This window comes from Hippichthys cyanospilos, chromosome 8 (genome assembly GCF_059441005.1).
Source record: "Hippichthys cyanospilos isolate Australia breed blue-spotted pipefish chromosome 8, RoL_Hcya_1.0, whole genome shotgun sequence".
Taxonomy (NCBI): domain Eukaryota; kingdom Metazoa; phylum Chordata; class Actinopteri; order Syngnathiformes; family Syngnathidae; genus Hippichthys; species Hippichthys cyanospilos.
This window is the reverse complement of record NC_142376.1, coordinates 1,054,494-1,077,979: the sequence shown is the minus strand read 5'-3', so window position 1 is coordinate 1,077,979 and position 23,486 is coordinate 1,054,494. Positions and strand designations below refer to the sequence as shown.

Sequence of the window (23,486 nt, the reverse complement as noted above, 5' to 3'; positions counted from 1 at the left end):
TTGAAGTTTATCATTCAAAATGTATTTGCAGTTTTCATTGTTAGATGAATGAATTTATAAAGACAAATAAATGAATCTGAAATAAATATCACCAGTTAAAAAAATGAAATTAATAATACAAAGAAAATCTCGATGACATAAGCACATTTTTTTTACATCTAAAAGAATGAGCATAATTTTTCACTGAAACCATTTAATAATCGTTGCAATACGATCCAGTCGAGCCAAAGAACTAAAAAGCAAAGCATGCTCAGTGGAACGGCCCTTTCAGTTCAGTCAACAAAGATCGGAAAAGTGCGGAAAAATAAATGACGAACGGTCAAAGGGAATTTCTCCATGTGGGAAAAATTATTTTCCCAGGTCAGGCTAGGGCCAATCCAGAAGTTTCCTCGCAAAAGCTTGTTGAAAGCAGTTGAAAAGTTCAAACACAAACAGCATACAAGGATTTTGAAAATAGAATTTGACAGCTAAAGAAAAACCTCATGCAGAAAGGCAGCAACAAAGTCGGCAAGGGCGCAGCTGCCATCGCTGACAAGAATCAGACAATTTTCAAAGAGATAACATTATCACAAGTCCCGCTAGTTTGTTTGTTTGTTTGCGGCAACATATCGATGAGGCTAACAGTCGGAGACAAAAGACGCCGTCGGAAAGTTCCCGTCTGGCCCGGTTGAAACAAGTGCATCGTTAAAACCTCATGCAATGCGACGGAGGGGAAAGAAAGGTGGTTTGAACGCGTGCCGCTTGCCGACACGGCAGACGAGCCGAGCCGAGCCGCCGTGAAAAGGAAACCTCAAAGTTCTTCCACTAGATCTGATGGCGTTGGCTGAATACGGAAGGTATTTCAAACAAAACAATCCAAACGTATTTGAGCGCTTCAAGATCCGGGATGGAAGGTGGCTAGGTAAACACTCCAGGTCATTAGGGAGGACTAAAGGAAACTTGGCAGAAGGTCCTCGGTAAGTAGGTACAGTAGGTTGCTTGGTAAGTAGGTAGCAAGGGAAGGAGGGAGGAGCGGAGAGAGCTAGGACAAAGGAAGGATGGAAGGAAAAAAGACAGGGAAGGAGGGAAGGAATAAAGACACCAAGGAAGAAAGGAGGGAGCGAGGGAGGCATGGAAGGACAGCAGGAAGGAAAGAATCAAGGAAGAAAGGAGGGAGGGAGGGAGGGAGGGAAGAGGAGAGGAAGGAAGCAAAGATAAGGAAGGAGAGAGGGAGGCATGGAAGGATGGCCTGAAGGACCTAATCAGGTAAGATGGAAGGAAGGAGGGAAAGAAAGGAACCAAGGAAGCAGAGAGGGGAGGAAGGAAAGAAGGAGGGGGAGAAGGAAGCACGGACAGAAGGAGGGAGCGAAGAAAGGAAGCAAAGGCAAAAGGAAGGAGAGAAGGAGGCATGGAAGGAAGGACAGAGGGGGGAGGATGGAAGGCGGGAGCTAGGCAGGGCAGAAAGGAACCAAAGGAGAGAGGGAAGAGGGAAGGTGTCTAGTAAAGAAGGAAGACAAGAAGAAAGGAAGGACGGAAGCTAGTAAGTTGGAAGATAGGCCAAAAGCAGCACAGCAAGATGGCGAGTACGTAAGGGGTACGGAAGGCTAGAAGGTAGGCAGGTCGGCGCGTGGGCTAGGAGGCTGTCGCTAAGCGGCTCGGCAAATGGGTAGGGAGCAGCCGGCCAAAAAGAGCTTTCAAACGACTCCGCGAAAGGCATGCGAGGACGCGAAGCCAGCATCCGGCTCAGTCGTCCTCGGAGAGGACGTCGCCGGGCGTGGCCGGCGGGGAGCGTCCGCGCCCTCCGACCTCCGGCCCCCTGTCCCGCAGGAAGTCCCGAATCTCGCCGGGCAGACGCTCAAACTTCTCCTGGAACTCGGCCTCGATGGCGCCCTGCAGCTGAAACGCGGCACGGGCAACGTCGGTCGGCGAGGCAAATTCATTTTGGAGCGAGGTGAGCTTTGGGGTCGGAGAGCGCCACCTTGTGTTTCTGCTGCTGGATCTCCTGCAGCAGTCCATCGTGTTGCTCCAGCAGCCGCTCGTGCCGCTTGGCCTGCGTCTCCTCCAGCTGCGGGCGGCAAAGCACACGTGCAGGGCGTGGCCACGCGCGCGCACGGCCAAGCGGCGCGCCCGCCCTCACCCGTTTGATGTTCTGCACCACTTCGTTCACGTACGACTTATTGATCTCCATCTTCTCCCTGCAACGCAAAACGTTTCAAAGAAATGAGGACCGCCGCGCTGAATGGACTCGTATTTTCACGTCTTTTAAAACTGCGGGCATTCGATCTCCCCCCAGAAAAGACTCCAGACATTCGGGTTTTCTAGTTGTAGTTTTTTTAAAGACGAGAGCAGAACGTGAGTCTTGCCCGTACTCTTCTGCCAGATGTTTCTCCTTGGTCTTGGCCAAGTTGATTTTTTCGGTTCTTCTTCGGTCCATCTGCCTCTTCAGCTCCTTCTTCTCCCTGCGTGGCGCGCCGCGCCGCAAACGTTATTTGCCGCACGAGTGAACGCAAGCGGAGGCGGAGAGCTCCTCACTTGCTGCATACGTCTTTGAGTTTCTTCATATGCGCGGCGTGATGCTCCTGGGCCAAGCTGCTCAGTCGCTCCGTCAGCTGAAACGTTCATCATTTCAGAAACATTCCATTGGGACAAGAAGACCGAGATCATGCCCATGTATCCGCAAAAAAAAAAAAAAAACATTGAAACAACTCAAGTCAAAGACTTTTTACAAGATTTAAAAGTTCATATTTTTGAATTAGAACCAAAACGCAATTTTAAATGTACTAAATTAGAAAAAAAATGTGAGGTTTTTTTTTTTTTTTAGTTAAAATGAATCAACCCACTTTATAAGTTCAACAAAAAAGTCCCCCCCAAAATTGTGAAAAAACAAGAAGGAAAGAAAAAAAAACTGCTTATAAATAAAGTCATAAAGATGTCGAATAACATTTCCTAAGCTTGAAGAATAAACAGTTGAAAATAATTGAAAAACATTTAACTGAAAATAAAGTAGTCGGAGACTGGTTTAAAATACTAAATTAAAAAAGTAACATCTTACAAGTGGAAAAAAAGTTTATACATGAAGAAATTAAGAATAAAGTGGCCATTTAACTATTAATGATGTAGTTTAAAAAAAACAAACTTAACTGTAGTTCATTTTCAACCCTGCAGATGACGCCGATGCGCATATTGACACCAAGAAGACAAGAAGCCCTTCGGGGCGCGTCTCACCGTCTTGACGTGTTCCCTCTGCAGATACTTCTGGCTGTAGTACTGCTCCTGCCTGAGGGCCAGCAGCTGCTGGTGCTGCTCGTCCCGCAGCGAGCACAGACGCTGGTCCGCCTCCTCGGACGCCGAGCTCCTGAACAAAAAACCGCTGGTTAAAAGCCGCGTGAGCGCGCGCGCCGTTTATCGCAGCGCCCCACCTGCTCTTGCTGCACTGTCTGGCCGTCTTCTTGTACTTGTTGTTGATGTCTCGCAGGAGCTCCGAGGTCTTCTTCTGGTGTCTCCTCACCAGCTCCTTGAGCTGCTTGAAGTGGCGCCGCTGCTCCTTCTGGTAAACTTTGGAGCGCTGCAGGCCGCACAGCGTGCACGCCGGCATGTCTGTCGACGACACGGGGGGGGGGGGGGGGGGGGGGGGGGGTGAACAAAGTGAGCCCACCACGGGTCACCAGGCATGGGCCCGTAACGCATATTTCGATACCCTTGAGCATACCATATTTTCCGCAATATAAGGCGCACCTGAAAGCTTTGAATTTTCTCAAAAGCCCACAGTGCTGTTAGGGTTAGCAAGTTTTCATTTTGCCACGCAAGCCCACCCACTACTGTCCCTTCTATTCTATGCGACTTATAATGCGGTGCGCCCATATATGAAAATAGTTTTAAAATAGGCCATTCCCTGAAGGTGCGCCTCGTAATCCAATGCGCCTTATAGTGCGGAAAAACGGTAAATATCAAGATGTCACAGAAAATTACTCAAGGCCAAAGAGAGGACGGACGGATGGACAAGGACAGGTAGACTGACCTATCAAAACACTCAAGACCAAATCTTCAGTCTTTGCCGCAGGTTTGGCTACATCTAAAGGTAAACACAAGACCAAAAAAATGTAAGGAACATCCAATCATCAAACAGGTTGCATTTGCCGCATTCCTTTAGCAGCGTTTGCCCTCTAAAATTGATTTAAAAATCATTTTAATTCATTGATTTTTCAAAAGAATTACATTTAAAATCAGAATGATTAATTTGATACAATTTTAATTGTTTACATTCATTTGAACATATTTTTACCTAAACTATCTCATTAATTCAATGTACAAAAATGTAAATGTCAAGACCCATTTTTCAAACAAACAAGTTTACATATGCGGTACATTGTTTTTTTCTTCCTTTTGTTTAGTTATTTGTTACTTCACTATCATAACCCCAATTAAAGAATAACATGACAGATATTAAAATAACATAAAAAATACATCTAATCAGTAACCATTCAGTTATCCATTTTCAAAAGCAAAAAACAGCAAAGTCTGCTGCACACTCCTGGCCAAAGCGTACGGCGATGGCACTACCTGTTGTAGCCGCTTGCTGATTGGCCGCAGAGGATTTGGGCGTCACGGCCACGGGAGCGTGGCCCGTGGGTCCGGGTGCCGGGTTCAGCCCGTTTTCCACCAGCGGCGACTTGGGGTCGTTTTTACGCTCGGCGCAGCTGTCCGTTTTGTCCTGGGTCGTCAGGAGAAAAAAAAAAAAAATCCATCAAATCGAAAATAATCTCTGTCATTCAGAATTGTGGGTATGGATATCCTATGGAAGGTAAACATTTAGCTTGGAAAAGGGGTTACAACGCGTCATGAGTTCATATTTATTCGTATACACTGGATATCAAAGGTTTACCCACCCCTGTGCAAATGCCGGGTCTGCGTTTTTAAAAAATATTTTACACGTCTTCTACTTGGATTCCAGTAGAAGAGATGTGTTTCTTTTTTTTTGTAGCCCCTCCCCTTTCTGACCTCGGCCTGCGTGTCGTCGTCGCCGTCCTCCAGCGTGAGAGCGGCCAGCTGCTTGGAACGCTGCTCCAGCAGGTTGACGTATCGAATCGGGTTGGACAGAGCCTCGATCACGTCTGCAAAACAACGCAAATAGAAGCGGGGAGAAGCTTAGCGACACTCTTCAAATGCTTCAAAGACATCTGCGTTTTTTGATTGCTCGATTACTTCAGGTACTTGATTATTTAAGGTACTGAAGTACTACTGTAAATTCCTCAATGACTTTACTCCGTTACTTAAGTACTGTATTTTCCACACTATAAGGCGCACCGGATTATAAAGTGCACATTCAATGAATGAATCATATGTGGAGCGCACCGCATTATAAGGTGCATAGAATAGAAGCTACAGCAGTGACTGGGCTTGCATTATGTGTCCACCAGATGGAGATGCGCTCAAGGTAATGGCAACAAAACAATCAGATAAATCAGTCAAACTTTAATAATACACGAATAAAGAATGTGATGAGTTGATATGATGAGAAAAGATGATTTGTGGAAAGTACTTTCAAGCACTATTATATTAAAACGTTTTCATTCATTGAAAAAAATCAGCTCATTTATATACTTTACAAAATCATCTCTTGGGCTGGATTACACCCATTTGCAGGCCATTAGATCAATGCCAAGAGTTTAAAAGTGTATAATTATGATTCGATTCAATATCAAACTCAACATTTTGGATCAAATTGCACTGAAACACCTTCAAATATTTTGTTTTGTCGATTTGAAAAGTTTCTTTCAATTTGAAAAATCCTAACACATTTCAAATAAAAACCGCTCAAGCCTTCGGGCTGGCCGCTACCTGCAAAAGTGTCCGGGACGTAGTCTTTGACTTCGATGTAGACGAAGACGGCGGGCAGAACGAGAGACTGGTTCTTCTCGTTCCTCAGACCGACATAACGGTAGCCTGGGGAGGTCACACGTCCACGCTCAGAGCGGCGGCGTTTCCTGGACACGTGAGCGCGGGCGGAGAAAGCGGGACGCTACCGGGTCGGACGGCAGACACGGGAATTATGCGATGGCCGATGAACTTTCCCCCCTCCTCGAAGGCGGCGATTCTCAGCGAGGCCAGGGTGGGGAGAATCACCTGGCGGACGCGGATCGAGAAGGACGTCAAGCGCCGCCGTTTGGACCTTCTTTCCACCGTTCGGACCAAAGGCAAATGCACCCTACGCTCTGTTTCTTAGCAACGTGGAATTTGCTAAACTTGGATTCTCATTTAATTGTTGCAAACGCCTGCCTGCAGAAGGAAAAAAAATGGACGTAGAAATCTGAAAATTCAGCCTCTGAACCTTCTTTCTGATAATTGGTCAAATTTGGTAGGGGGCGGCTCGGTGGCACAGTTCAGGGAACGGGGTCCTTCCGAGCTCCGGCCTTCCCGTGTGGAGTTTTCATGTTCTCCCCGAGCCCGTGCCAAGCCAGTGACCCTTGTCATTGTAAGCCGCTGTAGAAAACGGATGAAAATTCGGGAGGATCATCGACCCGGAAGAAAAGCCGTGTCGGCGGTTTTCCTCGAGATGTGACAAACGCGCGTCCCCGCGCTCCGGAGCGCCCGCGTGCCATCCCCACCTTCTTGAAAACGACAGGTTCCTCGTCCCACACCGGGTTGACGGCGTTGTTGTTCTGCGAGGTTTTGGTCTTGAGAGCTTTCCTCCTGGTGTCGGCCGGTAGCCCGAACATCTCCACTTCCACGTAGACGCCCACCCTGCGCTCGGTCAGAAACTGGCCCGAGATCACCTGGCGAGCGCGCAAAACGTCACGCCGGACTGCTTAAAAGGAACGGAGGACGCTTCCTGCGGGCGGACCTTGACGGAGAGCGTGTTGGCTACGATGCCGTCCACCGTGTTCTCGGTGAAAGGGTCAAAGTGCTTGTCCGGCCGCCGCATGAATTCGGGCTTGAGCCGGTAGCCGCTGCGCCCGTTGTACTCAAACATGAAGAGGTTCAGCTGCATGGACAGGTCTGCGGAAAAAGGTTCTCTGTTAGCCTTGGCTTGTTTTTTGTTGTCCAGGCAGACACTTTCGTCATGGGTGAACCCGCACAGACGCTACAAAAACCAAATAAAAAAACAATGTTTCAAAAAAGGTCGGCGCGAGCGACACAAAATTGAAAAAAGATTGAAAAAAGAAAAAAGAATTTATCGCACCTATGGTTTGATAATTGAGAGCCACCAGTTGACAGCCGGCATTCCAGAAGAGCTGCGGCATGAAGTTGGACGAGTCCACTCGGGTCCCTTTGGGATAGATCCGACTCAGTTGGGATTTGTTGTATCTGGTTGAGGGTTAAGAACCATTCGCGATCCAAACACGATCCAAGATCCAACAAGATCGTTCTCGTTTGACAGTAAGTCGATAACTGTACTCAACGCAACGCAATACGGAAAAAAAGGACTTTCGGATTTGATGAGAGGGTGCAGGTGTACCTAATATTATGCCCTGGCGCTGAGTATACTGCGCTTCCATATTTACATGAGGGATCAAAGGCGTTCCAGCGGCGTTAAGTTTTTTTTTTTTTTTTTTTTTTTCAAACGCAAAGAGAAAGAAGCGGGCAGGATGTGAGCCGTCGCCCCTGGCAACCGTTGCTAAGGATACTCCACAAACTCCACCGGTGACTTGGTGAGATGCTCCAGAGCTTTGGTCTCCACGAATGACGACATGTGGTAGCAGCGGGCCGCCTCTGCGCACGCACGCACACACGTACACAATGACACTCGAACGCATCGGCGCCTCATTAAAGGCGGCGAGGCATCCAGCAGGGCCGACATCCGCCGGTCCCCCGCTTACTCTTGGAGGCTTCGAAGGAGTTGAACTTGGTGGGCTGCACGTAGTTGACCAGCGTGGACATCTCCTCCGTGGCCACGGCCTCGCGCTCCGCCGAGCCCTGAAATCAAAACAAAACAAAAAAATGGAGCAAAACGCAGAAAAAAAACGCTACTTTACATTTGATCGATGGGAAAAAAAAACGGACGGATAATTTGTTTCAAATATTCAGATGAGCAAAGGCCTCGGTTCACACACAGAACATTAGGGCTCGTCCCATTCGTCGGCGGGCCGCCTTCATCGGACAAAAACTATTTTGAAACATCAAAACTCCAGCTTCTAATGTCACCACAAAGGGAAAATTAGGGCCCGTCCCATTTGTCGGACGGCCACTTAGATCGGAAAAAGTTTCCTCAAAAATCGAACTAATTAGTTTGAATTTGATCATAATATCTTTTTGTTAAAAATGAACTCATTTTAATGGAGGGGAACTGATTTGAGTTTAATTCAACACATCCATGAGTCACAGTAGCCCAACCTGCGACGTGACTTCTGACCTTTTTGCCGTCGTCGTCGTCGTCGTCGTCGTCTTCCTCGCTCTCAGCCTCTACCTCTGCTGCAAAAGCGCAAAAGCTCTTTCACTGACACGACATCGTTTTCATTCAATCATCTGTGAATTATTAGTCTTCACATATTTAACATGCAACGCGGTCTTATAAAAACTTAAGACGCCGACTCGTGCTATACAGCAAAACAATTTGGTCACTTTGTAGCCACTTCATTAGGTCCCGTGTCAATATTTCGCATTGGAACCATCTCATTAAATAACTGGATTTATATGCTAATACGATGAAAATGATTGGAAAAATAACATTTGAATGAGGCGACGTTCCCTATTCGTGCAGTAAATTAAAACCGTAAATACATAAACAAATAATCAAATAAAAAAGGATCATCTTCCAATTTGATGAGGCGGTACCTGTAGTGTTGTTGCTAGGCGACACGGGCTCGGGGTCCTGATTGGCCGGCTGCTCCGTCAGCCTCTTGACGTCGCCGGCTTTGTGCGATTTCTTGTTCTTGATGAGGATTTTGCCCATCAGCTCCTGAGGGCTGGGCAGCGGCACGCCCGACTCAAGCTGCCACAAAATCACGGGGGAAAGAAATCAATAAATAATATGACAACAAAGCAGTTTTGAGCGCAAGAGTTCTTACCGGGTACTTTTCCAGCGGGTCGATGAGTAACGCCTCTCCGAAGATGGAGCGACAATACTCTGCCATTTTAGCTTGCTGCTTTAAACTGAAAGAAAGTGATTTTAGCCCATCGGGAGGCGCGGGTTGGCATCCGACGAAAGAAAATGCGGCAAAATCCGATCGAAAGCGACTCACGAGTCCACGTGATTTTCAAACGACAGGATGACCGGAAAAGGCGACGTCTTGAAGGCGCATTCCGCAATGGCCTCAATGACCTCCTGGTTACAACGTTCAAGAAAGTAAGTGGAAAAAGTGAATCAAACCAAATTAGGAATCTAAAATCAGCAGAAATATTTTTCTCATGTATGGATTAAAAAAAGGTAATTCAAACAAACAAAAAGCAGTGATAACAATATAAATTGGACATAAAACATTGCAAATTAATTGAGTTTTTTGTGCGATTTGCACTCCAGGGCTACTGTCACGACAAGCCTTCAAAAAAGGCCAGGTATGAAAAAAAAGGTTGTTTTTTTTTTCTCCAGCGATGAACGACGCCTTCGCGGTTCCACGGCGCCCGCCGACCTTGAAGGAAATCTCGGAGGTCATGGTGAAGCCGTGCGTGATGACGGGCTCCTCCTCGGCCGTGCGACCCTTCCACACGTCCAGCTCCACGCAACGGCATCCGGCCAGCAGCACCTGCCGGTACATCTCCACCGACGAGCTCCCCGCCAGCTGGCCGGCTGCCAGAAAAAAAGAACGAACGCAAATGAGAATGCGCAGCAAGTTGATGTCGGAAAGGCAGGTGCGCGCCCACCCGTCAGGTAGGTGTTGTGCGAGGAGTTGACAAAGTAGTGCGAGAGCGGGAAGCTCATGTCTTCCGACTGGTCCAGCTTGTCCGGGGGGATGATGCCGTTCTCGTCGCCCGACAGGTAACTGGAGAAGGCCTGCGCCGAGATAACGCCTGCGCCAAAGCGCGCAAATTCAGATCCCGCCGCCCCTCCAACTTGACCCTTTCCCCCATTCATCCGTCCATCCATCCATGAGCTAATCCATCTGTCTGTCTGTCCATCATCCATTCATGCATCCATCCAACCATGCGGCCATCATCTGTCCAATTACCCCTTGTTCCCGCCATCCATCAAACGTGATTGATTCTTTCATCCATCCGTCCATTTTTCTAGTCGCCCATCCATCCATAGCGCAGTCATTTAGCGATCGTCTGTCCCTCCCTCCTCCGTCTAATCGTTCAATTATGTGTGATGCGGCCCTGCTTACCTTGCTCCAGCAGCGCCTTGTCGCTTTGGTGCCTTTCCAGGAGCGTCTGCGTCTGAGCGGGCCTGAGAGGCGGGTAAAGGATCTCGTTGAGTCTGGGGTCACGCTGCTTGTTGTTGATGAACTCCGTCATCTGCTCCACCGACAAGGTGCCGTCGGCGCCTCCCCTGCGGGAAACCCAACGCAGGTCTCATCAGGTATAAAAATGGAGGACTTTTTTTTATTTATTTTTGTTTTTTTACACAAACCTGTTCTGAGAATAAAAAAAACCCCCATTGATTACCATGTTAAAATGACAGAAAAACAGAATATTTGTTTTTGACTAAATAATTTGCTTTCTAAAAGACGTCCCTGACTCCAAAACGAGGATGGACTCGAACGTTGGTTCGGTCTGCTCGCTTCTTATATTGAATATAATGCAATTTAGAATTTGGAGTGAAAGGCGTGAATGTATTTCATTTCATTGCAAGGCTGTGACACGTTAAAATGCGCCAAATGCGCAATGACTATTTTGGAGTTATAATTGTTTTTCAAAATAAGTCCCGTGTGTGTAGGACAAGATAAAGGAGAGCGCTCACTGGAGCTGAAAGATGCCGGCCAGCTCGGGGCGAGGACAAAGGTGCTCCAGGAAGCTCTTGTACACCTCCGGAGTCAAGTCTTCCACTTTGATGGTGTCACCCTGAAGGAGAACAACATCAAACAAAGGCGCCGTCAGGCAAATTTGCAAATGAGCCGACGACGCGACGCGACACGCCGTGAGTCACCGTGCGAGAGGAACGGGAGACCAACGCCGACAGGTAAAACAAAAGAAGAAAAAGATGAGTGCATGCACGGGACAACCGGCTCAGCAAATTAACGGCGAACGTTTGACACAGGGCGGGCCAGATCGTATTGAGAGTTTCTCCATTTGAGAACCTCTGTTCTAGATTGGCCAATAGTTATTTAGGTACTAACTTATTTTTGGAGTCAGGTCTTCCTGAGCTGGTTACAATGCTTTTATCATTTATATCATAAATTACTAGCTGCTTTTAACATCAAGACAGGAGCAATTTCGCCCGTTTTGGTCATGCAGCGCTAGCAAGCTGAGCCGTGATTGGTCTTTACTTGAGCCCTGAGCAACTGTGATGTTATGTTCAGTTGACAGGAAGTGGCAAAACGGCCGCCCTCTCAGACGAATGAAAACGGGTGGATTTTGCAGCTTGCAAGATTGATCAGAATGCCATGTTTGGACTCATGGGGATGCGCAGAACATATTATTGAGAAGCAAATTTAATTTTTTTTTTTTTTTTATAAACGGGTTCAATTGAATATGGACAGGTGTTACTTTGGCGCAAACGATTCAAAACCAGAGAAAAAAGTTGAAGGGTTTGACAGACCCGGCCGAAAGGAAGTCGGCAGCTCTCCAAGGCGTTCTCCACTCGTTTCCTGTCTGATGAAAACAAGCGAACGATACTGAAAGAAAAAATATGCGATCAATCACATTAGTACGTGCGCACATTTCAGAATGACTTCAAATTCTGCAAATGTCTCAAAATGTCCTTGAGCGGACTCCGGACCGACTCTGGTCTGGATGAATGACACGGATGGCTTGGCTGCAGTCCATTTTTGAAAAGCGTCTCGCATTTAAACAAGGAGCACTTGTTTGGATTCGGAATCGGACTTCAGCGTCGCGATTAGCAAAAAAATAAAAACTAATAAATGAAATGAGTTGAGCACATTTTGATCATGAAGTGATTAAATGAAGTTGCTTTGTTCCTATATTGAAAATTTATTTTGGGGCTTAATTATCCGGGCCCAAAGAGAAGGGAAAGGTCCTCCACTTTTGTTTATGATTGTGTGCATATGCCACGATTAATAAATGAGTCAAAAGTAATACTCTCAATTGAATCAGCTGGGGACATCATTAGTTTAGTAATATTCCTGCTCTGCTCGCTTCTTTTATTGAAAATAATGCTGTAACAAGCCCAGCTGACACGAGCTGCTGCTAGCAACAACAGGCACCGGATTCTTACAGCCAACTGACATCCACCCGTTGAGGTCATTACCGTAAGAATAGGGCCGATATAAAAATGCGTCAAAACTCATCTTATTCGGCTACAGCTCAATCTTTCTCGAATGGTGTCGAATTAAATTGAATTGATTAAAAACAAACAAAAAAAAACAATAGTAATAATCTTAAAGTTACCGTTTATAGAACGCACCCATACATTTTTTTGGGGAAAAAGTGTGTCTTATATATGAGGAATTACGGTAATCAGTCTATCCTAGTGCGAAAAGGGGAAAAGGTCCCCGAGGTAAAAGCTTCCACGTTCTCCCTTGGTCCCGGCCGATTAGCAGGTCGGCGCTGAATAAAGCACCTTGCTGGATCTTGCTGTCCCTCTTTTTGCTTTCCCAAGTGCACGTGGGACGGAGTTTATTTTGGGAAGCAGGGGACGGCAAAGAGCAAAGTTATCAAATTTGTGCACGTGGATGTTGCGCAGGCCGCACTCACTTCTTGACAGGAATTCTGCCTTCCGCGTTGGGCTGCAGAGTCAACTTCACGTACCTGACGGAAGAAAAGCAAAGAAAGAATGAATATATATATATACACACACAGTACATGCGATTTGACTCACGCCTTGAGGAGGCTGCGGTCTCTGTTGAGGTTGTGGCTGAGCAGGTTGGAAGACAGACAAAAGAGCTCCTCGCACCACGCCTGCAAGAGCAACGGTGAGCGAGACGTCTGGACGGCCAAGGTCGCGGCGGCGGTGCCGGCACCTTGGCCTCGTCCTCCTGCGAGGCGATGAAGACGATCTGGCCGACGCTGACGATGTCGGAGGCCGTCACCACGGTGACCATTCGGTTCTCCAGCCGCCCCACCAGGTTGCCCACGTCCAGCAGCTCTCGCAGCTTGGCCTCCTGTTGGCCAATAGTACGCCGCGGCCGGGTGCGTATCAAAAGTCTACACAGCCAAGGTCAAACGCCACACGAAGACCGGGAGCCATTGAAACTTTTTCCACTTTTTCCTTTTGCTTCCCGGCAGAAGCTAGCAACGGACTGTATGTTCTGTACACACTGCATCGCTCTAAGAACAACACAAAAAGCACTTCGGCATACAAATGATTACCGACGCGCTGTTTATTTTCTCCCCTTGCACGAAGAAGCAGCAAGATTGTGTTTCTAAGGCGACGCGGGGGACGGAGGTGAAGAAGGTGAAGAGGAGGCGGAAAGAAGGTGAAGAGGACGCCGGCCGTTACCTTGGCGGTTTTGGTGCTTCTGCCCGTTCTGACATCTTTCACGTGGGTCAGGTCTAACAACTCCGTCTCCTGGAAGACACACACACACTTAATCCTGTTTCCTGCAGAGGCGCTAAACTCTGTGTGTGTGAGTGTGTGTGTGTGCGTGTGCGTTTTGACAAAGATAATAGCCACCTACTGAGCATCTTGAGGGTGTGCACATGTTCACTTCCTATTTATGTAAAGCATGTATGCACTGCTACACTGTGCACACTCTACTGTTATTTTCGTTTTTCCATTCATTTTCAAATGTGATTGAATTGCATCCAAATAGGGATGGCAACTTCAGGTTTTTGGAAACAAAAAGACGACACCGATCTATGGTTCTCAAATTGGGGTACATGAAGGCACGTCAGGGGGGACTGTCATGTTTTTTGATGTCGTGAGAGGTGGATTGCAGTTTTCTTTTCAAATTAAGAGCAAATACATTGGAACAGGAAGCATCATTGCTAATGGGTGAAAGCAGCTCATACGTTTCTGCAATCAGCAAGTCTAATTTTATGCTTTTTTTTTTAATAATGCTGTGACAAGGACAGTTCTTTAGGTAGACCACACTGACTTTAGCTGTGACATAAATCATGGCTGTCCAATTATAACACATGGTGCCCATCCATCCATGCATTTTCTATAGTGTGTTATTAAAATGACAAAATCACGGGACTTTTAGAGGCATTTCTACATCGTATATGGAATAACATATTGTTGCGGTTATGGGGGGGGACATGTGCGAGGTCCACAAATGCTGAAACTAATGCTCCATCCACCCAAAAGCGAATCGGAATGCATACGCTTTACGTTATCCCTGCGGGGTATCTAAGTTGCGTTTCTTTCGCGTTCGAGCACCTTGTTCTGGTCGGTCCAGTAGAGATAAAGTCCATGAGGATCCACAAAGAGGGTCACGGGAGTTACAGTGGAGAGATCCTGAACAAAAGTCAAAAGTCATAAAATTAAGACAGAAATCAGGGATATTTTCAACAACCTCATTAGCACGAGTTTATTTTCAGAATATGTAAAAAAAATAAAAATAATGCCCATGAAGCCAGTTTGGATTCCAGGGCAAATTTTGATCAAATAATATAAAATGATCGACCGGCGGTTGTGCTCGATTCATCCCGAGCGCCTTTACTCGCCGGTGACTGAAAAGCTGAGAATGGCGAACCACTGGAGATCTTGTCAAGCGTCGCCACGGCAACAAACTCTCTTTTAAAACAGCCGGTAAGGACAAACATGAAAAGTACATAAATAAATAAATAAATATACACTTGTGCGTCGTACTCGCCACACTCACACATTTATTGTCAATCATCCGTGCCACGTTATGCAGCAGGTCTGTTTAGGTAAGGGTAGCCACGGCAGTTACCATAGCAACGGCACCACCACACACTCCCATTGTGAGGCCACTTCAACATACCAATACTGGCACTAATGTTGCTGGCATGCAAGCGACATCGTCAAATTAATAACTTCTACTTCATCGGTTCGAAAAATATGAGTGATTGAGTGGTACTAAAACCTGATTTATTTTCTCAGGTTAAAAAAATATATTTATATCAATGTAATATATTTCAAATTTCAGATTTATGATTATGATTGCATTTTTGTAATTTATTTTGATTATTTGATTGCTTTAATTTGATTAAAAATGCACTTTTGAAAATGCAAATAAGAAAAAAATTTGTCATATTTTTCCATGAAACAACGCCAGATTTTTTTCAGACCCCAACATAAAAAAACAAAAATGAAATACATAGACAGGGATGCAATTTCTGGACTCTCTAAAGACATATCAATACATGGGACTGAACGATTTAGGCATATCAATTACTTTAAAAATTCCAAAGCGTCAATATAAAAATCAAAACCAAAAACAAGACAACAAAGCAATACTTTATTTTAAATTAAAGGAATTAAGAAATAAATTGCCGTGCTTGTTCATTACTTATGTTTTATTCTTTTTTTTTACGCAAAAATCAATTATTTGTTTTCATAAATTTTAGAACATGCTTAAAATGAATTACAAAAATATTCAGAGAAGAGTAATGAGCCCAAAAAATCTGAATTAATAAAAACAATTGTGCAAAGAGCAATAAGAAAAAGCAATGAAAATTGCTCATTGCTCTTAAGACAAACGCGCTTGCCAAACAAAGGCGTCATCTGACCTGAAAGCGCGCACGTGTTGCACTTTGCCACTGACCTCGTCCCATTTGACGAAGTTGCTGCCGTTCCTCAGGGCGGGCGAGACGGCGGGCGGCTGGAGTTTCAGGGCGTGGACCCCGGGCTGGGCGCCGGCCATGGTTGGTTGCGGGCGGGCGGGCGGTCGGTCGGTCGGGCGGGCGTCAAACTCGGGCGCCGGGCCCTGGCGCGGCCCCCCTCCTCCTCCTCAGCATCTTCTCGTGCTCGCCGGCGCTCGTATGTGCGCTGCGCCCCCGCCCCGGTGTGCTGCAAGACACACTCTAGCAGATGCCTTTATGGGAGACCGGGACGCACGTGCGCGAGCGAGCGAGCGAGCGAGCCAGCGCGCGAGCGTGCGTGTGCGCTCAGCCTCCACAAATTGACTCATCGGCGACATGCGCACAGCGGCTTCCCACAGATGGGGGAGGGATGAGAGCCAAGAAAGGGACGGGGAGAGAGAGACGAGGAAAAGGGGAAGATGAGTGGGGGAGCGGAGGCGGGACGCTAACCGTGATGGGGGGGTTGAAGAAAAAAGCGGGACACTCGGGTCAAACGAGGCTAGCAAGTGGAAGCGCTTGACTTTTTCATGTTTTGCCCAACGGGTACGGGATGAGGGCAGAAAGAGCCCTTAGCTGACCTTAATATGACACGTTACAACTGCGGTATCCAACATGCGGCCCGCGGGCCACTTCTGGCCCGCAAACCGGTTTAACCTGGCCCGCGAGATGAATTTCCAATGTAAATCAGAGGTCCCTCCCCAACCGCCGGCGCGCGGCCCGGTACTTGCAACCGGTAGCGGGCCGCACTGGCCGCTCCCGAAAGGACGCTGTTTGGAAACTGATTCGGTTTATCCATTTGTGCTTTGTTTGGCTTGATCTTTGTTTTCTGGCGCCGCCTCTGGCCGCTGTCGGTATTCCATTTTGTAGTGAGGAAACGGCAGTGTGGCTTCAGTTGATTTGATCCGCCCCGCCAAATTGTGACTGTGGATGACATGTATGCTAATTAGTTCTTATCTTCAGCATGTGATGTCATTAGCATTTTCATTTCTGCCAGGTATTTCCCTTTGCTATATGTTCGCAAATGCACATTTGTGTCTCGATAAGTACTCATCATGCATCTAACTAAGGTTTTGTATTGAAATTCATAGCCTTGTCATTCAGTTTCATGATTGATTCAATCCAGTGCTTGTCAATTATATTTTGTCAAGCCCCCCCCAGGAAAGAGAAAACTTTTCACGTCCCCATCACGATTTTGCAAATTTTGTAAAATGCCTCAGAATTGACACAAAAAAAGGAAATCAATTTGAGGCATTTTAACTTACATGACAATCATTCTGGTGCTTTTTCTGTACAACATCTGTCCAAAGCAAATAGTGGTTACTTAGATATGGCTGCTTGTTGCCACGGTAACACGGCTGGGAAAAACCCGATTGAGTTTAGCCGGTGGACGACGAGCGCCAACTTTTCTCGTTGTGAAGTATTTTTTTTTTGTTTTTTTTTTTATGATGTTGCGGCAAAGCGTGTTGTGAATGTCTAGCACCCATCAAGCACGTCAATCTTCAATTGGCTGAAAATTCCTCTTTGCAAAGAGGCACTTGTGAATTTTGTGCTGTTAAAAAGTGTTACATTTTCAAAAATGTATACGACATATTTTTATACCCAGATATTAATTCACAGGTTTAAGTGATTGCCCCAAGAAAGTTCTAAAAATGATTGGTACTAGATTAAGTATTAAAGTACTTGAGTAAGTTATGTAGTTGAGTATCAAGGAATCGATTGCTTTAAGTAATAAGGTACTAAATTCATTGATGGCCAAAATATTGCTTATGAGTTTGAACTGCCATTTTACTCGCCACCATGGGACGGTCTTGATGAGTAAATGTAAGCAGATGTGTTACTGTTGTGTTGGTGCAGGATTCTAACTGTCCAAGTGGGTTGATGTTATGTTGCTAATATGATTTTTTTTTTGTATTTCTTTCAATATAAACACTTTACATGCACAACATGACTTTTAATCATAGAACAATAACATTACTATTAATCATACGTTTTCAAGTTTTTCATTTGTTGAAAGAAAAAAAAAAATCTTATTTTTATAATTTACATTACAAATTAATCTCTCGGGCTGGATTAAACCCAACTGCCGACCCACGGGCCGTATATAATATAAATAAATATAACAGGGTTTTTTGAAATATGACTATCGTTAATATGCAAAATGTGTGTCAACTGCACAAAGGAAAAATCAAGTTGGCATTGTACGCCCTTGTTTGCAAACACGCGTGATTATTGCGCAAAGCGAGTGGGCGAGGCCGAGGAGATTTAAGGATGGCAAAACAGCGCCGGGGCGTCAAGGAGAAGCGGCGAAGAATGACAAGGCGTCCGCCCAGAAATCAAAACAAGCGAGCTGGCAGCCGCGCGCGACGGCCAATATGACAGCCGGCGAAAAAAACGAAGGCACGGCGGAGAAAGCAGCCATGGGAGGGGCCGGGCGAAGGGGCCGGCTTGTTTATGCCCAATAAAATGAAATGTCCTCTGTCTGAACGGAGACAGCATGATGAATTGTCGTCTGCGTAAATGAAGCACTTGAGGCGCAAAAGCGGCGGGGAAAAATCCACATCCGTGCGGCCCAGACAGTACAGTTGGCGTTACCTTTGAAGTGAGCATTACTTTGGAACATCAACTTGACTTGTAAACGTGGAGTGATGGAAAATATACAAGTTATCTCATGAATCCCCTGATCGTCCAGGGAATTTTCACCAAACTGGCCTCATTCTCACCCAACTTGGGCTGACTTTGAAAGGGTCATAACATCGTCAAATACAAATAGATTTTTACTTTCAACCCCTCGACATGTTCAGTGGCATCAGGCCTATCCATACATACAGTATGTATATTTACATATGTGTAATTCCAAGGCAAAACAGCTATTCAATTCTGCAGATTTCGCAGACAGGAATACGCAGATAAGTTATGCGTCGCGTGAAAAAAAAACGCTTCCCTGCAGCAAAATAAAAGCTTTCCTGCAACATTTCGTTCTTGGATCCAAGACTTCTGTCAACTACAATTCCCACAATGCATACCAAGAACCTTGCATTATGGGAGCCAGGCTAAGCTACTTAACAATACTGCTTAACCTACAGTACTACCGCTGTACTTTGTTGGTGATAAAGGAGGTACAGAAGTTGGTAGAAAACGTTGACCTATTTTCTACTACCAACATGCCAACAGACCAATCTTGGTGGAGGGCTTTCTTTGTATTTTTACTTCTGCTTTTGAAAGGCAGGTCAACCAGTCCTAAGATCGGACCGTAACTCTAAAGAAAAAAAAAAATCACGTAACAAAAGTTTATAACAGGAGCTGTTTAGTAAATTTGCCGCGTTCCAAGGCGCAAGGCATACACACGGGACTGAAGACCCTCCCACTGCCCACACGCTGGCACTCACACACACCCCATCCGTACCGGCAAATCTCCGTGCTGGGATCTTATATAAGGCAGAGTGGGAGGCGAAGAGCTATTTCAAGCCCATAAAAGACTAAAGAGTGTGCGCGCGTGTGTGCACGGCACCCTTATGGATGTGTGTGTAGAGGACCCTTGCAGGAACTGGAACGAGTCTGAATCACTTTTTGGGTTTCATAAGCAAAAGTGGAGTTTGGAGGACCGTTGGGCCGCGATGCGTTCAGGGAGCGCTCGAAATGGAAGGAGATGTCAGCCAGAAGCGACAAGAGGATTCCTAAAGCTCCTTTGGAAGCGTAGCGGCTTGGGTCGGGCTTAAGCGCTTCTTAAAGGAGTCCTCCGAGATGAGCTCTTACGGCTGCGAAGGACTTTTAATCAAGGGGCGCCCGCCGCCGGCGTGCGAAAAATGCAACTTTGGAGCTTCCGGGGGCGTCAGCTACGTCTTGAGAAGGCCGCGGGGCCGACAGTCGAGGCAGTTTTTTTTTTGGCCTAAGTCTTGGCTAAGACCTGAAGGAGATTTGCGCAAAGGAAAGGAGGTCAACTGATGACTTCACTCCACGTTTGACTTTCTTAAAGCTATCCTCCACTAATCTATCCACAAACATGATATCAATTGTTGGACATGCAAAGGAAAATATATGCGCCCAACAAAAATTCAAACCGGTAAATACTGCTCAAAGTTTGAACAAAAATGAAAAAAAACAAAGATAAGACAAATGTATGAAGACCCCAGACCTCAAATTGTCCTGAAATGGCATCCCCCAAGGAGCTGTCCTTGGTTCTTATCCTGTTTTAAAATAATACATGACAGTTTGACCGTCAGAAGTCTGCAGTGGGACATTTTTTGTACACATCAGGGGCACATCCTTACATGAATTTGAATGTGAAAAGTCATATCATGTCATGTACAAGGCTTAAAATGATTATATATACATCTGTAATTTGATATAGCGTGCATCCGTTTTAGAGCGTTTGCACAGAACATCGCAAAATTGGATTTTCGTAAGCGCTGCCTGTTTGTCGTCGTCATCGAGGCTGCACGACGCATTATGAAAAGGAAAAGACGGCTTGACCTGTTTCCTTGAGGCATTAATTACACTCCTCACGTTTGCATTGAGGACATTTTCGATTTTATTGATAAATCAAACATTCATACATGATGCGGCTGTGACGGGTGCGATTGTGTAAAAATAGAAGTGTCTCTTTCTACATACAGTATGTCCGGTGGATGAGTGGCACTAGCACCATCTGCGGCGAGTCATCACCATGGCGACGGCTCGACAGCCACTTGTTTGTTCTCAGCGTTCTCCGCCATCATCCGCCGCTCGCGCCCGGCTCTTCGACCTCCGCCGGCTCTCGCTCGGCCGACGTGTCCGCCGCGCTCACGGCGACCTGGTGTTGAGCATCCGCACGGTCTTCCGACCGTAGTGCCAGTAGCTGTAGCCCGACGCCGTCGTGGTCACGGCGGTCACAAACCTAAAACACGCCGGATATGAATTACGGCACTACCTAATCCCTTAAAACACATTTTGGTAGATTTTGAATTTTGATTTGCAAATTAAGACTACCACTTTCAACGCGACAAACGATAAGTGAAAGAACTTACGGGTGAAATTGCTGTGCAACTTTTTAGAGGAAAAAAAGCTTGAAATTTTGCTCCAAGCGACGAGGTCGACGCTCCATCGTACGAATTAACACGTACGACATTATCTTCAGTTGCACAGGGCGACTCGACTACTTAGACGGAATAAAGAGGTTGATGCCAGTGGGGGGCGCTGTTGGCGTCTTACCACAAGCCCTGCAGCAGGATGCTGTCTGTGTACTGGAAGACGGGAGCCGCCAGGGACGCCGCGACCAGAACCAGCTGGATGGCCGTGTTCACCTAACGAGCGCCCACATCAACACACAAATGTGATCGCAAAAAAAAAAAAAAACAGGACATTGCAATACACACACAAAAAATAACACCAATATAAGGATTTTATTGTTGGGGTGTTTTTTTTTTTATGCCACCCACATAATTATGCCGACCTAATTATTTGACGCACAAATGACGTCGTATTCTTATTTAAAAATTCAGTCCGTTGGTTGTTTGCAGCCAGCGCCTGTTGAAGCTAACAGCAGCTCGTGTTAGCAATATAAAGCATGTAATTTTCAATAAAACAAGCGAGCAGGCTGAACCACTGTCCGAGTCCATCCTTGTGCGCACACAGAAATATTACAGTTTAATGCTTTTCTCTCAAATATAAACTTCTCAACTTAATTCAGCATTTATTTAAGAGTAAAATCACATCCCAAAAATGTATTTCAATTATTGGAAATCAATTCAGGCATCAAATGGTTAATCTCAATGGTAGCACATACTTGTCAGAAGAAGCCATTCTTTGATTCCTTTTATTTTCTTAAGCATAAACTCCACAAATTGAGAATTACAATTTACAGTGCGTGTTTCTCACCTTGCTGAAGAGCGTGGGCTTGAGCTGAGCTGTGGTGTAGCAGGGGTTAAAAAACTTACTGAGAGTCACCTGCGTGCGAACAAGGAATCACACACAAGAGTCTCCTTTTTATGCAGCAATGACAAAAAAAAAGAAGTCAAACGAAGCCTCACCGGCGGTGGCACCGTCTTGTATCTAACCCAGAAGACGGCAGCAATCAAGCCGATGTCCCTGAAAACCACCAGGGCCGTCAGCGGCGCTGCAAGAGTGGTGACGGACGCTTGATTAGGTACACAAGCGGTGACAACCCAAAACGGCTCATTTCCCACGGCGCAGTCTCAAAGCGCGTGCCGCATGGTACCTGGGATGATGTCGGCATACGTCAGGCTGATGTATAAAATGCTGATGAGGATTTTATCCGCCAGCGGGTCCAGAGCGCTTCCTAACGCCGACTTCTGCGTGGGCCACGTCCTGGCGATGTAACCGTCCAGCTGAGGGCACACATATTATTAAAATTCCCCAAATATAAGAAGCACCTGTGTATGAGAATTTGGGGTCAAACCGCAACAATAAACAAGGCAAATGGAATGCATTTCCGTGCTCTCTAACCGGTGCACTCTTAATTGAATCGGCTGGAGACATTAGAATCTTTACAAAACGCTCTTGGTTTTAGTAATATCCCTGTGTGTGGACAAGGATAAAGTCGAACGTTGGTTCGGTCTGCTCGAGTCTTTTCTCAAAAATAATGCCGTAATAACTATAGCAAACACGAGCTGCTGTGAGCTGCAACAGTCCCTGCTAACAACCGCCTGTTACGGTAATTATTGTAAAAATACTGTACTGGCGGCAGGCGGGTGCTGTGATTTGACGTGACTTGTGTTTTAGTACGTGCGTTACCAGGTCGGTAGCCCCAGCTAAGGTGAAGAGCGCCAGGCTCAGATGGAAGTGTTGCTGGATGATGAGGTGGCCCAGGAAAGGAGCCAGGACGATCCGACACACGCACAGCAGGTTGGGGACGGTCCACGGATTTTCGTGCTGTACAGTCATATTAAAACATCATAATTGGCATCATATAGAATAGAGCAGTGGGTCTCATTCAGCAACATTCAACAACTTGCATTTTGAGATACAAGTGGTAATGTTTTCCAAAGGCTGGCGTTTAGACACACCTCCCCTCAGACGCCCAAAATCGGGAGTGAGCTGTTTCAAACAATCCCACGTGTACAGGGGTTCTTAATTCCTTCCTTACCAATTCTTTAAACTTGAAGAGTCCCTGTCCGGGTACCGGGGCGAGCTCTTCATGAGGGTCCGACGTTTCCTTGTTTTCCTTTCCGCTGAGCCTTCGGTCGCCCGTGGACAGGAGCGCCCGAGAGTTGACCGCCAAGCCGCCGTGACCTCCGCGGAGCACGAAACGTGCCCCGCGCGGCGCCCGCCAAGCGGACGGAGGCGGGCCGAGGAGACGCGGAGCGCGGTCGCCCGCGACTCCGAGGCCCGCGCTCCAGGTGCCTCCTCCGGCCGCCGTGACAGGTGTTACGCGCCGGAGCCGCCATGTCGCCACCGCCTCCAGCCGACGCGCGGCCCCGCGTCGCGCCGACAGCAAACACTCGGCCGCCTTGCGACACAACGGCGCCGGAGTGCCGCGAAAACACAAAATCATCATTTTCACCAGCTGTCCGCCGGCGAGCGTTCCGTCCGCCGGGACATGATGAAAACTTTGACAACTTAGAGCCGAGCGAAGTCCGGCAGGAGAAAGTGGGCTGCCATGTTGCCGTAAAGCGACGCGGCGGTGGGAACGAAGTGTCGTAAAACTGTTGGGAAAAATAACTGTTGGATTGCGTATGCAAAAGAAAATACTAAGTGCACATCATTGAAAATGTTTGGATGCAAAACGTATTTATATGCTTTAACTAAAT

The 23,486-nt window shown here is 46.6% G+C and overlaps 2 protein-coding genes across 2 annotated transcripts; both read right to left on the bottom strand.

The window, feature by feature from the left end:
• Positions 1-6: 6 nt before the first annotated feature.
• Positions 7-15,993, bottom strand: plcb1 (phospholipase C beta 1). The gene is made up of 32 exons (XM_088421048.1): positions 15,705-15,993; positions 14,354-14,431; positions 13,472-13,540; positions 12,993-13,133; positions 12,851-12,930; positions 12,727-12,780; positions 11,612-11,687; positions 10,814-10,914; positions 10,239-10,402; positions 9,778-9,924; positions 9,546-9,703; positions 9,159-9,241; positions 8,985-9,069; positions 8,752-8,908; positions 8,330-8,388; positions 7,797-7,893; positions 7,605-7,689; positions 7,160-7,284; positions 6,821-6,975; positions 6,585-6,752; positions 6,003-6,102; positions 5,818-5,922; positions 4,978-5,090; positions 4,540-4,690; positions 3,998-4,051; positions 3,399-3,576; positions 3,205-3,334; positions 2,512-2,588; positions 2,349-2,438; positions 2,117-2,174; positions 1,958-2,044; positions 7-1,875 (listed from the first exon to the last, which is right to left on the bottom strand). Exons 1-32 carry the CDS (start codon positions 15,801-15,803, stop codon positions 1,723-1,725), a joined length of 3,477 nt encoding a protein of 1,158 aa, XP_088277174.1. The 5' UTR covers positions 15,804-15,993; the 3' UTR covers positions 7-1,722.
• A 4,252-nt stretch (positions 15,994-20,245) lies between these two features.
• Positions 20,246-23,379, bottom strand: crls1 (cardiolipin synthase 1). The gene is made up of 7 exons (XM_088422031.1): positions 22,823-23,379; positions 22,471-22,608; positions 21,935-22,064; positions 21,747-21,832; positions 21,595-21,663; positions 20,929-21,020; positions 20,246-20,614 (listed from the first exon to the last, which is right to left on the bottom strand). The coding sequence occupies exons 1-7, from the start codon at positions 23,231-23,233 to the stop codon at positions 20,521-20,523; spliced, it is 1,020 nt and encodes a 339-aa protein (XP_088278157.1). The 5' UTR covers positions 23,234-23,379; the 3' UTR covers positions 20,246-20,520.
• Positions 23,380-23,486: the final 107 nt, after the last annotated feature.

Excerpts from the sequence above, each read along its gene's own strand:
- plcb1 (XM_088421048.1), bottom strand. The coding sequence starts at position 15,803 with ATGGCCGGCGCCCAGCCCGGGGTCCACGCCCTGAAACTCCAGCCGCCC. Across the intron at positions 14,432-15,704 it reads ACTTCGTCAAATGGGACGAG|GATCTCTCCACTGTAACTCC; the intron begins GTCAGTGGCAAA and ends ACTTTTGTTCAG. Across the intron at positions 2,175-2,348 it reads GAGAAACATCTGGCAGAAGA|GGAGAAGATGGAGATCAATA; the intron begins GTACGGGCAAGA and ends TTTGCGTTGCAG.
- crls1 (XM_088422031.1), bottom strand. The coding sequence starts at position 23,233 with ATGATGATTTTGTGTTTTCGCGGCACTCCGGCGCCGTTGTGTCGCAAG. Across the intron at positions 22,609-22,822 it reads TCTTCAAGTTTAAAGAATTG|CACGAAAATCCGTGGACCGT; the intron begins GTAAGGAAGGAA and ends ATGACTGTACAG. Across the intron at positions 21,664-21,746 it reads ACAAGACGGTGCCACCGCCG|GTGACTCTCAGTAAGTTTTT; the intron begins GTGAGGCTTCGT and ends GTTCGCACGCAG.